This window comes from Poecilia formosa, unplaced genomic scaffold, assembly GCF_000485575.1.
Source record: "Poecilia formosa unplaced genomic scaffold, Poecilia_formosa-5.1.2 Scaffold71, whole genome shotgun sequence".
Taxonomy (NCBI): domain Eukaryota; kingdom Metazoa; phylum Chordata; class Actinopteri; order Cyprinodontiformes; family Poeciliidae; genus Poecilia; species Poecilia formosa.
In genome coordinates, this window is record NW_006800010.1 from 1,105,249 (window position 1) to 1,118,456 (window position 13,208).

At 40.3% G+C, this 13,208-nt stretch overlaps 2 protein-coding genes across 2 annotated transcripts in view; one reads left to right on the forward strand and one right to left on the reverse strand.

The window, feature by feature from the left end:
• Nucleotides 1–15: 15 nt before the first annotated feature.
• acad11 (acyl-CoA dehydrogenase family, member 11) overlaps nucleotides 16–13,208 on the reverse strand; it is a 25,554-nt gene continuing 12,361 nt past the window's right edge. Inside the window, exons 14-20 of the mRNA XM_007555590.2 lie at nucleotides 2,269–2,338; nucleotides 1,637–1,722; nucleotides 1,477–1,548; nucleotides 1,176–1,330; nucleotides 977–1,093; nucleotides 632–741; nucleotides 16–405 (exon numbers count right to left, since the gene is read on the reverse strand). Coding sequence (XP_007555652.1) covers nucleotides 291–405; nucleotides 632–741; nucleotides 977–1,093; nucleotides 1,176–1,330; nucleotides 1,477–1,548; nucleotides 1,637–1,722; nucleotides 2,269–2,338 — 725 coding nt within the window. The 3' untranslated portion in view covers nucleotides 16–290. The remainder of the gene's footprint in view (nucleotides 406–631; nucleotides 742–976; nucleotides 1,094–1,175; nucleotides 1,331–1,476; nucleotides 1,549–1,636; nucleotides 1,723–2,268; nucleotides 2,339–13,208) is intronic.
• Nucleotides 5,547–11,042, forward strand: ackr4b (atypical chemokine receptor 4b). Its single transcript, XM_007555589.2, has 2 exons — nucleotides 5,547–5,737; nucleotides 8,443–11,042. The coding sequence occupies exon 2, from the start codon at nucleotides 8,448–8,450 to the stop codon at nucleotides 9,561–9,563; it is 1,116 nt and encodes a 371-aa protein (XP_007555651.1). The 5' UTR covers nucleotides 5,547–5,737; nucleotides 8,443–8,447; the 3' UTR covers nucleotides 9,564–11,042.

Sequence of the window (13,208 nt, forward strand, 5' to 3'; positions counted from 1 at the left end):
TTACAATTTATTTCATTTTCACCTTCGCATCGTAAGATCTGATCACAAAAATACTGCATCTGTCTTACCCAGTCACGTAAAAACTGCCTCACAGTCCTGCAATTTATTATATTAATCATTCAAACTCCACAGGTAAGTATTCATTTATCCCCAACAAACTGCTAAACCTGCATGCAGGTTTGCAGAGCACCGTTTTTTTCCTCCCTGCATTTTTAGAAATATTACGATACATTTAATGGACTGTTTGGAATTTTTTTTTTTTTTTAGCTCAAAGCATTATCGAATCATTTTTACAGCCTGGCCCGCGCCTGCTTTAGCTGATCCTTCAGTTCCAGTATTGCAATGGAAGAAAGGTGAACCTCATCGGGTCCGTCAGCAATTCGCAGAGTTCGTGCATACGAGTACCTGGGAAACGAGAGGAACGGTACAATCAGAAGGCTGAATCAGAAATTTAAAACAAAAGTGCATCTTCTAATGAATTTGTATGTAATGACACTCATTACGTAATCCAGGAAAACACATTTCGGGTTCTCATTTGCTGGAAGCCATAATCATCCAAATCTCCACTTAAATTACAACACACTGCATGATTTATTCATATGTGCTTCTATGCAAAGAAAGACAAACTTACATCTGTGCCAGAGGGAAGTCCCCTGAGACTCCCGCGCCTCCATGAACCTGGATGGCACAGTCCACCACCTTACACACCATCCTGGCTGCTGCCACCTTGATCATGGCAATCTAGAGGACAGATTGTGACATTAGCATGCTATGCTACTAAATCAGGCTTTAAATGCTTAGTTTTGCAAATTAGAAAGGTAATGAGCCTTCTGAACAGCTGTCAAAGTATGAACCCTTTCTAACTACAGTAAAGGAAAACATGCTTAATGTTTGTGTTTACAGGTGGATTTGAGAATTGGGATTTGATATTTCTGCTCATATGTAAACCAGAACCACAAACTACCAACAGTGTCACCTGTTTGCGAGCGGCCCTGCTGCCCAGAGCATCCAAGGCGTGAGCAGCGGAGAGAGTCAGTAGGCGGGTCTGCTCAATCATCAGGCGGCACTCTGCAATCCAGTGGGCGATGACTTCCTTTAAACATCACAGAAGCACAATTTTATTTAACCTGTCCTTCATCTGACAGCAGAAGGAAATGCCTGTGTGACTCGCTCACATGCTGGTAAAGGTTTTTCCCAAATGTTCGCCTGGAAGCGGCCCGCTGACACAGCAGCTCCAGCGCCTGCTCGGCGCAGCCAACAGCTCTCATGCAGTGGTGCAGCCTGCCTGGACCCAGTCGCCTCTGAGCGATCTCAAACCCTCGGCCCTCGCCTGTTGGAAAACACATGAGTGGGGGAAGGTTATTAGGCTAACATTACTTTTTCTCTTCCACAAAACAAATCAGTTTCTCAGGCTTCAAAAGGTGTCTCTCCTGTTTAAGACGGGAGAGCTTTTGTTTTTTTTTTTGTTTTTTTTACCCAGGATCATGTTGGAAGCTGGAACGCGCACGTTTTCAAAGTGGACCTCAAAGTGGCCACCATGGATGGCATCTGAAAAGAAACAAGGATGATCTGTAAACCACACCACATCGGTTCAACTTTCAAATAGCAAATAGGGGATACTGAGAGACGATCCAACCGTCATGTCCGAATACGGTGAGTGGCCGGATGAGCTTCACGCCCGGTGTGTCCATGGGTACGAGGACCATGCTGTGCTGGCCGTGCCTGAGAAAGAAGTTCAAACAACGCCCTTAAATAATGAAGCTTATCCAAAGCTAATCAATTTTTTGAATTTTTTTTACTAACGTTTAATCAATTTTACAGCTGTTACCGCTGGTGGCAATGTGTCATCAATTCTCTGCCAAAAAATGTTGGGTGTGTGTTGGAACTTAAAACGTGAAGTTGGAAACAAGGACAACGTGTTTTATATCGAGGGTGTGACTGTTAATAGATTTGGTTTTCTTTAATACTTGTAGAGACAAGAGAGCAGCAAATCTGCGAGTTATATGCGGATAAACACTGAAGGTTAGTGTTTAAAAGTAAATGCACTCATTTTAGTTGTGAGCTAAAACCTCACATAGTGTGCTAAAAACATGAGGCTTTGGTCTCTATAGCGTAAAAATTACACACGACAAGCTAAAACCATTTGAGAACAAATTGGAAAAATTGAATGAAATGAAATTTGATCATTTGTGCAAAATTAGACAAATGTATAAAATGTGCAGCACAAGCAAACAAATCACAAAATAGACGTCTGAAACCCCAGCTGACCTGCTGTTGCCATGCTCAGAGCTGCTCCTGCACATAACGATGGCCACTTTACACGTGGCACTGCCCGCACCTGAAAACACAGAGCACAAAAACTCTGACTTTAGATTCTGACGCATATCTAGTCGCGTCATCGCGGTGGACCAGGAAAAAACCCCAAAAAGACAAAAAAGACGAGCTGAACCATCCACGCTCCATGACCTTAACCACTCCATGACCTGAATATGCCCGGAAAACAGTCCTTGTTGTTCCCTTGGAAGTGCTGAGCTTGGATGGAGCCTCGAGAGAGATTAACGGCCCCGACAGCGGGGAAAGCCACAGGTTGATTTACATTTCCGCAGTTGGATTCTTTTGGGGTTTTAGCTTGTTATTGGAAACAGACCACGTTTGTTTGAAATTAAACAAAAACTGTTTCTTTTCTTGACACAAAAATCCCCCCCACCCCCCTCTAAAAATTGCATTTCAATACTGCCACTAGAGGGCACTATTTTATGCTGAATTTTAAGATTCAGCAGAGGAATCTTCAGCATGTCACAAACTGAAAAGAATGAGCGCAGAGATATGGATGACCTCAGTGGACATTTGAAAGATTTCTTAATATAAAAAGTGTGGCATGCATATGTATTCAGACCCCTTCAGTCTGATACCCCTAAAATAAAACCCAGCCCAAACAACTGCCTTTAGACATCTCCTAATTAGAAAAGAATACCCATATCTGCAGAAATCAATCTCAAAAGTTAAAATGTCAACCTCTAAAAGAGCTACAAAAAAAAAACCTTTCGCTGCAATAGTAGTGAAAAGTTCACTAATTCATTGATCCATGGGGAGTGAATACAGAAGTGCACTACACTTTTCAGATTCTTACACTTTTTAACTGCGTGTTCATAAATCATATCACAAAGTACATTAAAGCTTGAAGTTGTAATTTTACAAAAAGTGATATGATAAAAAAAAGCAGTATTCCAGAAAGGATGAGAAATTTATATTCCAAAAGTAAAAAAGACAGTATTTTATATGACGCACTTTTCTTTTGATTTTTAGGCATTTCCTGTTTTGATGTTTGGTCCCAGCGCTGTTATTGTTACAGTCTCCAAAATGTTGAAGTATTTCTTTATTTTGTTCATTGTAAGCTTTGAAAAAATGCCCTCCTTTTGTTTTTTTTTTTTTTTCTGTCTCGTTGCCATGTTTACCAAAAACATTTTGCCTTTTGTAGCTTTTTACAGCCCCAGAGGCGTGACTCCAAACTGCTGATTGGTAAAAAAAAAAAATACAGATTACTTTGGAATTTCCTTGGTTAGAGGTCCATTTCAGGTCATTCCCATGAGGCCTAACGTACACATGGAGAGGACTGATAGCCTCACTTCCTGTTTAAGTGGTTGCCCAGCTGGAAAAACTGTCCCCTAAGGACAAGACATATGGTCACCAGACTGGAACAGACAAGAAGACGTGAGAGTTTTATGGAAATCACAGCACGGTAATCTCAGCACGACTGCATGCGAACTCTGTCAACCAATTCGTTGTGACAGATGTGTAGTTACTAAACAAACTGTAAAGAAGTCAAAATAACTGAACATACCAACCTTGTAACCACAAACGCAAAATATACAAATAGCTCCACCCAGTAAAAAAATAAAAAAATAAAAATAAAAAAAAACACACCTAGGAAAGCCTGTTTGGCCCGAGGGCAGGTTCAACTTTCTCATTGAACCCTTATATAAGTCACATGGACCACGATCTAAGGTGATCATGCCCAAACACGTCCCATCCACACTGGAATGAAAACAGACAATCCAGATTCCAGCACTGACACCCAAACATGTCATAATATTACTCTTTTTTATTTAAGTCACAAACTCATCCTTCAAAATCACATTTTTTAGTTGTCAGGAAAAGCTTTTTTTTTTTTTTCATATTTAGCTGTTTATTTAATTTCTGGTCCCAAACAAGCTGTGCAAACATGAGGAAGGGAAAGACGAGGAATGTGGCACTCACGGATATTAAAAAACAATCTGGAATTTTTGAGGAAGCAGACAGACAAAAATACCAAACAAACACTGGCACAGTGTTGGGTTCACAGCATCTGAAACGGATCTACTAGTAACAGTGTAATGCATGCAAAGGCATAAGATCCGATCTTTCACACATGTAACCGATTTCATCCTGCTCATTCATAAGTTCCTTTCTGAACTGTAGCAACCCTTAAACCCACAAAGACGAGACGGCCACTTGAAGCCAAAACAAAATATCAGTTTTTATGATCTTGACAATCAATCAAATCAAGGCTGGACAATATCGGAAAAGCAATTATTTGTGATAATATTGCAGAATATGTTGATGGCAATAATCAGCTATGACAAACCCACATTTTCCTACATTTTCACCCCGCTATTTTCTTGGAGTTTTAGCACCTCGGCCACAAAAAACAGATAGATGAGTCCGTCCAACTGGCTAAATATATTTTGACAAAAAGAGTGTGTGAATACAAGACAACCGACATTCAACTAAATACTGCATCCAAATAGTTCTTTTTTTGTTTGCAAAGCAGTTATTGACATTGTAATGATGTATGCTATGTCGAAATTATTCTATCCTGATAATTCTTCCTGTCTTACATGCCTCTCTATTTTTCTGAAACTTTCAACAACAACAAAAAAAACATCCTTTAGACTCCTGACAAATAAACAACTCTCTAAAATATGTTTTATTCACATTTAATAATACATTCATTCCAAGTCATAAAAATTCCCATCAAGGAATTGTGCATTGTGTGTTGTTTGCCTGAACCAGATATGATCCATCATGCCTTAAATCAATAAATAACCCTCCTATATAGACCTATATAACCCTCCTATATAGAGCCCTAAATCTGCCGGTGACGCTGCCTGGCAGCCGCACCCACCCCACTGTCAACTGCTAATACATAACACACAAAACATAGTATGACAATGAACAATACAAAATATTTAACTAATATAAATAAGTTTTTTAGACCAGGAAAGGATTCCTTCAAACCTTCACAAACACAGCAAAGCTCCTACTGACACTTCCTGCTCTGAATGACAAAGGCCTGAAAAAAAAAAAAAAAGAGACTAAAGTTTTTCTAAAAAAACTGAAAAAACCCACAAGTCCTTGCATAATGCGTTGCATGGACCAACAAACAAAAACTGTGGGATTCTGAGTCATCCAAACTATGCATTCAAGGAAATGACCCAAACTCAAACACAACCACACACACACACACGCACACAAATGGATTCAGAGCTACGTGGAGAAGGGACACGCTCCTCGTGCCGTCAGTGCAGGGAGGAGGGCAGGCTGAGCAGCACAGATTAGTCACTTCAGTCCTGGAGAATACACTAACGCACCTCCTCCGGACTCAGTTACAGTTTGTGTGCGGCTCACAGAGGTTTTTCTAATCCTTAACGCTCTAAGAAAAAAAAAAAAAAAAACAGAAACAAACTGCTGACAACAGGTAAGACATTTTCTGATTCAACCCATTTAACACTAAGCTGACAGAGTAATAGTATAAAAGCTTGGTTGTGCTAGTTTTTTCTGTTGATTCTGAATTCAAAATCCCGTTTTTATGTTCCTGACTGAGACACTGTTTAGCACAGAAATTAATCTTGTTTTTTTATTCAAATAGTAGTAAAGAGTTTGATTTACAGTTGAGCTTAAAGTCAAAGTCCTGCTTCGAAGATTTTATGACATTATTAAACTTAGAATGAAGTCATGATAAGTTTGCTCTGTTATCATTACCTCACAAATGCAGCCACGGTGAGAAGTCCCAGTGTTTTTGTCATTTGCAAAAAACATTTTCAGAGCAAAATCAAATCAGAATGTTGATGCTACAACTTCACACCACTGCATCAGCAACAGAACATCTTGTATAAAGTAGATTTAATTAAGACAGCTAGAATAAAATAAGAAAAAGGTTTAAAAAAAAAAGATATTTGCATTACTTAAACTTACCAAAAATACCAGAAGTATCTATGTATTCCAGGTAAAGCAAAACATAATTTTAATGCAAAATTAAAAGTGGAAACTTTTGTGACAATTCCTTCTTAGACACCTTTAAAACAATTCACAATTGTTCTGTAATTTGCTTGTAAAGTTCAAAACAAGCACTTTGAAAGAATGGCAGCAAGTTTGAACCTGTCATAAGTGACACGCAGCTGTTGACGGTGGCGAATGCTCGGCATTTTTGCAGTTATTCCAAGAACATCTGCTACATTCACTGCCACTCCTCCCATTCGGAACATCGCACTTCATTATGTAACCGAACTGGACATTTTGCATGAAAAGAACAAGACTCCCGTTATCTCGGCGAGAAGTCCGCTCAGCCATAAAGAAGATCCTGAGATATACCCGTACTCCCTCGGGGATTATGTCATCAGTCTCGTAACAGGCTTTGACTTTGGGGTGGACAGGTTATTAAACTCCACTTTGACTGAATCAAATTAGACGGACACAATCCGCCCCATAAATCATTCTCTTTAACACCTAAATCCCGTTTCAAGAGGTGATTGTCGGTAGTAAAAATATGCTGTTGGTGAATATCATGGATTTCTCAAATTCTTTCTGCATCACAATTTATACGTAAGGTATCTATGGTCCTTTACAGTTCATATTTACCAACCCAAAAGGATGTGGATTGTATGTCGGCTTCAAAACAAGCAGAAATACACTTAAAACAGCTTATGTACTGGGCATCATAACTGATACATAGTTGCCTCACAGCTTTTATTTTCATTAAAAATAAATTTAGCATCAGTCATTTGCGGCTGCAGGACACTGTTCTAAAATTGATTAATTATATGCAGTCAACATTTTAAAAGAAAGTCTTTGTATTCAAAGAAAACTTCATATAGCAATATTTGATTTGGATCTTTGATCGGCAAGTAGAAGAAGAAGAAGAAAGGAGTTAAATGAGTGGGGATTTGTTTTTGGAAGCCAACAGCTTATTTAAAGATGATCTCAGCAAACAGCTTATTAAAAATGATGACAGCCTTATAAGGTTAACAAAGACTTTACTGTATGAGGCAGTCAGACTGTCCAGACACATTGTGCAGTGAAGTGTCAGGAAACAGGCGTTGACGTCATAACCAATATGTCTCAAAAGTCTCACATAATGGGATGTCCTGTTGAAGCTGTGCAACAGAACCAGGATCCTGGGTTTGAAGCAGGGGAGGAAAAAAAAAAAAAAAAAAAAAAGTTTGCATGTCACCTTCATCCCTTGCTACACTCATTTCCTGTCAGTTTTGGATTGCCCCCGCAGCCATTATTACACTGATGTGGGGGGAAAAAAAAAAACAAGCTGCAGTGTTAACTGATATAAACATGCCATCTTAAATACCCACAGTAGATGTTATCAGCTTGCACAACAGGTTGTACAAGTAAAACTCTATAGACAGATTAACTGCGCATTACTTTATTCAATAAATCAGAAGCCGCCGTTTCCTGAAGTTTGCGGATCACTTGGCATCGCTCGCTGCATGCAAACTAAGCAAACTCAAGTGGTAATTAGAAGCTCTTCGGGCCAGTTTGGTTGTTTTCTTTCGTCGCCTTCTGGCAGAGATCCGTTTACTGTTGTTCTTGAAGCCCACACACATGCACGACAGGCTAGACTATAGGGAAAAGCAGGGAAGATTCCTTTGAACCCAAACCGAATTCCCATTTCCTGTTTCACCACTTGCAGTGCCTTGCAAAAGTATTCATCTCCCTATAACGAATTAAAGTTTCCACCTACCCATCAACTTCCTTGTATTTTATTGAGACTATTATGCAACACATCAACACTAAATAGAGCCTAATTTTGAAGTGGAAGGAAAATGATGCAAGGCTTTGTCAATTCCCTTTTTGGTAATTAGATTTCTGAGAAGTGTGGTGTGCAGTTCTTTCCCCCCTGAAACTTGTAAATAAAATCCAGTACAGCAGCCTAATTAATAATAATAAAAAAAATGACTGAGCCTTTCACAGATTAATGTAAACCATTCTATTGTAGCTCTGGTTGTGTGCTTAAGGTTATTGTCCTACATTTTGTTTCCTCTAGTATTGCTCTGCATTTAAATCTATAGGCTTTTCCATCAACTCTGACGAAACGAGAGAAAGTTTAAGGAGTGTGAATATTTCTCCTATTTCACTAAGCACATCTTTAAATTCTGCTCTTTTCATGTGCAGGAAACATGGAGGACTTCTACACCAATGACGATACGGATATCAGTTTCAACGATACTTATGAATACGACTATGAACACAGCGTCTGCGAGAAAGAATCAGTGCGTTCTTTCGGTAGCGTCTTCCTCCCAATCATCTATGCCCTGGCTCTGGTGGTGGGCCTGGCTGGGAACGCCTTGGTGGTGGTGGTCTACACATCAAAGTTGAGACTCCGGACCCTGACTGACATGTGCATCCTCAACTTGGCCATCTCAGACCTGTTGCTGCTCTTCACCCTGCCGTTCTGGGCCGCTGACGCCGTCCACGGCTGGCAGCTGGGCGTGGCCAGCTGCAAACTCAACTCCTTCCTCTACAGCACCAACTTCAGCTGTGGCATGCTACTGCTGGCGTGCATCAGCGTGGATCGCTATCGGGCGGTGGCCCAAAACTCAGTGGGCAGAACTGGGACGGGTACCCGAGTCAGGAGGCAGTGGATCCTGGTGTGTGTGGCACTGTGGGCTTTAGCCAGCTTTTTTGGCCTTCCTGAACTCATCTTCTCCACGGTGAAGACGTCCCATCACAGGACCAGCTGCACGGCCATCTACCCAACCAGCATGGCCCGACCTGCGAAAGCTGCCTTGGAGCTGCTGGAGGTCATCCTCCGCTTCGTCATCCCCTTCCTGGTCATGGTGGTCTGCTACTCATGCATAGGCCGGGCGCTAACCAAGGCAGCCGGGGTGCGCAGGGAACGGAAATGGCGCGCGCTTCGGGTCCTCCTCGTCGTCGTGGCCGTGTTCCTGCTCACCCAGCTGCCCTACAACGTGGTCAAGCTATGTCGAGCGATGGACATCATCTACCACCTCGTCACAGACTGCGAAATGAGCAAGCGCTTGGACCGCGCTCGGCAGGTGACGGAGAGCCTGGCGCTCACCCACGCCTGCATCAACCCCGTCCTATACGCCTTCATCGGGTCTTCCTTCAGAGGACACGTCCTGAAGGCTGCCAAGCACCTTGGACAGAGACTTGGAAGACACTCGAGGCAAGTCAACAAGGAGCCGGCGGTGGAGATCGCACTCCACTCAGCGAGCCATAACCAGTCTCAGTCTGTTTCGGAGGACCAGGACACCAGCACATTCACTATCTGAGACTTTAGCACGTACAGCGTTAGCCATCTTTACTGGCACTCTTGGTAAATATGCGTCAAAAGCCTCAATTTAAATTCATTTTTATTGTAGTAACATATTCTCAAACTAAAAGAAATTGAGTAAAAAAATCTATTGCTAAGAAATATTTATGGCACAATAATTGATACATCCCGTGAATCCTTTGCACAAACTATCATTGCCCATAAGACAGGACTCATACTGTGGCATTTTCACAGAGGGTAGCACACAATTCAAATTAAAGCAAAGTTTACCAAACTCTGCACATTTACCATTTCGATGGTAAGTAATTGAGACTTAATGGATGAATGTAACTGAACTAATAGGTCAATTTTTCTTATTGTGTTTAAGATCATTATGATTTAATTTTTGTTAATTTATTTTTATTTTTTGGCATGCAACATGTCCTCTCACACCTAATGTGAGGGCATAAAATACTTTATTTTCATAAATTAACTGGTTTTACATTTTCAAAACAATAATTTTTCATCCAAATCTATTTAAATGTAAAATGTTAAAACAGCCTGAATTAATTGTTTGTTTTTTTTTATTCAAAACCACCCCTCAATCACAAACACCCACATATTGATATACAGATAAGCAAATTGATGGGGAAACTTAGAACGATGTGTTGTCGCCCTGGGGCACGTCAACACGAGGAAACTGGAATCTAACCCACAATTTTCTGATTGTAAAGCACTCCATTACCTACTGAGTCACTATCAAGACTTTGCTAAAGACTTCTTGAAGCCTAATATTATCATATTAATGTGTTTTAAGAGCCTTGCTGAAACCCTATTCTTAATTTTACAGCATGTGATTTTACAGCATGTGAACAGGAATTTGTTGAAGGCTTTTTACAGATATTTACCACAGGCACACCTAAAACTCTCTGATACTATATGCCTATTTACTTGATATATATATATATATATATATATTTACATGCATTAGCCGTCATACAAGCTAGACAGGAGTAGCCGCACATAACTTAACAGCTAAAAAAATGATGTAACATAGCGTTATACGCACTAAGCTATATATGTGTTTTGTATAAATTATGTATTTTCTTAAATAAAAGAACAAAGTCTCCAGCGATGTGCATCTGTTACAATTAAATGCAGCTGAATCACAAGTTGCTCAGGGGAACCGTTCAGAACAACTCCAATCCGACTTTACAATCAGCCCCGTCTTCCAACATCTCATCTGCGTCGCATTTCATCACATCCTGCGGCTTTGGGTTGGGATGACGGATGGCTCGGTTGCACAGTGGGTGACCCATTGAGTCGAAAAACATTTGGCAAGCAAAGACAGGAGAGCTCGCAGCAGGAAGGACCATTCCATGCTATTAGAGCAGTAAACAGCAAAGTCGCATGTTCCTTAGAGGAGCTTAAAGCCTAACCGCTGTTTTTCATCCACTTATATTTGTTTATTTCAATAAAGTAAAGTTTAAAGAGCAAATGATTTGCAGCGGAGAAGAACCTCCCATCAGATTTTTTTTTTCTTTTTTTTTTATGATGCCACTATGCACGATAATGCCAGACTAACCCTGATACACATCACATCTTGGCTCAGAGTGCCGGGTGGCCAGAGTCCAATGCTTAATAGTTTGTTTAAGCCTCTGTGCTTGACAACAAAGAAGGTTGAGTTTGTCTTGGCAAAGCCTGATCTTAAAATCCAACTCAGATACTTCCAACAGACACGAAACAGTCCGTCTACTTTTTTTTTGTTTTTCTTTTGCGTGTTTAGTAGCTATCAGTCCACCTGAATCGGCCTCTCTAAATCCTTAAAGAACATTGGTTCTTACATCAAAGACAGATGTTTAGCCTCTGAATGTATTTTTGCCAAACCTCATCAGTATACAAATTTATAAAACAAACCCCGTTGTAGAAAACCACGAGAAGACGAGATATGGTACCTTGCAAAAGTATTATCACCTTCACAAATTGTCCCACTGCAACCACAAAGTGATGTAGATTAGTGCAAGGGGAGAAAAACCTTAACTTAAAAAAACATTTTTTACAAATGAAAATCAGAAAAGCAAAGCAATCTCTCTCTCTAAAATCCTGTGCCGCTTGCAGGTGTCACCCAATTAATAAATACAGCCAACCTGTATGCGGTTCAATCTCAGTATAAATACGACGTCTTCTGTGACGGCCTCAAAGGTTTCTCAGAGAACATTAACCAACAAACAGCTTCATGAGGAGCATACAGCAGACGGGTCAGAAAGGAAGCTGGTTCCAGAGCAGCATCCCGAACTTTAAACAAGGAGTTCAGTCCGTCATCTGAAAATGAAAGTCCCTGCAGCACAACTGCAAACCTATCTAAAAAGGGACTGTCTGGGACAAAGCAGAGCATTATTCAGAGAAGATGACGAGAAGCCTATGGTAACTCTTGGCAACAGGCATCAACCACTCAGGCAGAAAAAAAGCCTCTGGTGATGAAAAGCCACAAAACGGTCTGTTTTCAAGTTCACCAGAATTATGTAGGAAATCACCAAACATGTGGAGGAACGTCAGATGGAACTGTTATGCTGTCCGGGTGTTATTGCTTAGCAGGGTCACAAAGCTGGGAAGAGTCAGTAGGAGGATGAACTGAGGATTATACTGGAAAAAGACCTGTAGCAAAAAGAGGTGACTCGTTTTGCTCTCCGTAGAACCGCCTGAAACATCCAGTCAGAACCACAATCCTGCTGTTTCAACTGAAGTGTTCACATGGCCTACACTCAACTCTAAACAGAAATGTGGCACGAGATTTGAAAACTCAAATCTCATGCTCTCCGTCCATACTCACTATGCTAGAGCAATTTTACAAAGACTCAATTGCAGCAAACAAAGTATTCAATCAGGGGGTGCAAAAAACAAAAGCATGCCACACCTTTCAGATATTTTTGTTTATAAAAAGGTGGAAAACTGCTGTGTGTATTTTTATTCTGTCACTATTGTGTACTGATCTCCAACATAAAATCCTAATAAAATACAAACTAAAACTGAGATTTTTTTCTTCTCGCTTCAGAGGTTTAAGATTTAAATTAAAGTGACAGTAAAGGCATGAAATAAAGGATCCAATGGAAAAAAAATTAATTAACTTTAAGATTCGCACCACATATGAAATGCATGGTCCTTTTCTTCTGGTGAGTGTTTTGCTTCATTCCTCCAAAAAAAAATAAATAAATAAATAAATAAAAATAAGTGCAAAATTCTACAGTTTGAAAGAGATAAAAAAAAAAAACCTATCTAGAAAAAATATGCGGTTTGCAAAGTTTTTAGTTGTTTTGGAGCCAGGAAAACACTTGCAGGAGTAATGGTGCCCCCCCAGCCCACCCCCAGAGCATGAAGATAACAGATAGCAAGCCTGGGAGTAATTTGAGTGCATTATCATGCCCATGGGGCAGAATTATACAGCTTCCACACCACAGAGTTGCATTTCCAACCTCTGTGCACCCTTTCATTTAGAAACCACGTCTAACAGCTTCAGGGGGAAATGGTGAAGGTGAAAACTGCATCTTTATGTGATGCGTATGGTTTGGAGGAACTCTAATAAGTTTAAGTCCGGGAGAGTATTTCTACGGCAAGTAGCCGTGCTTTTGAAACAGAAACTAAACTGTTTTTTTTTTTTTTTTTTTTT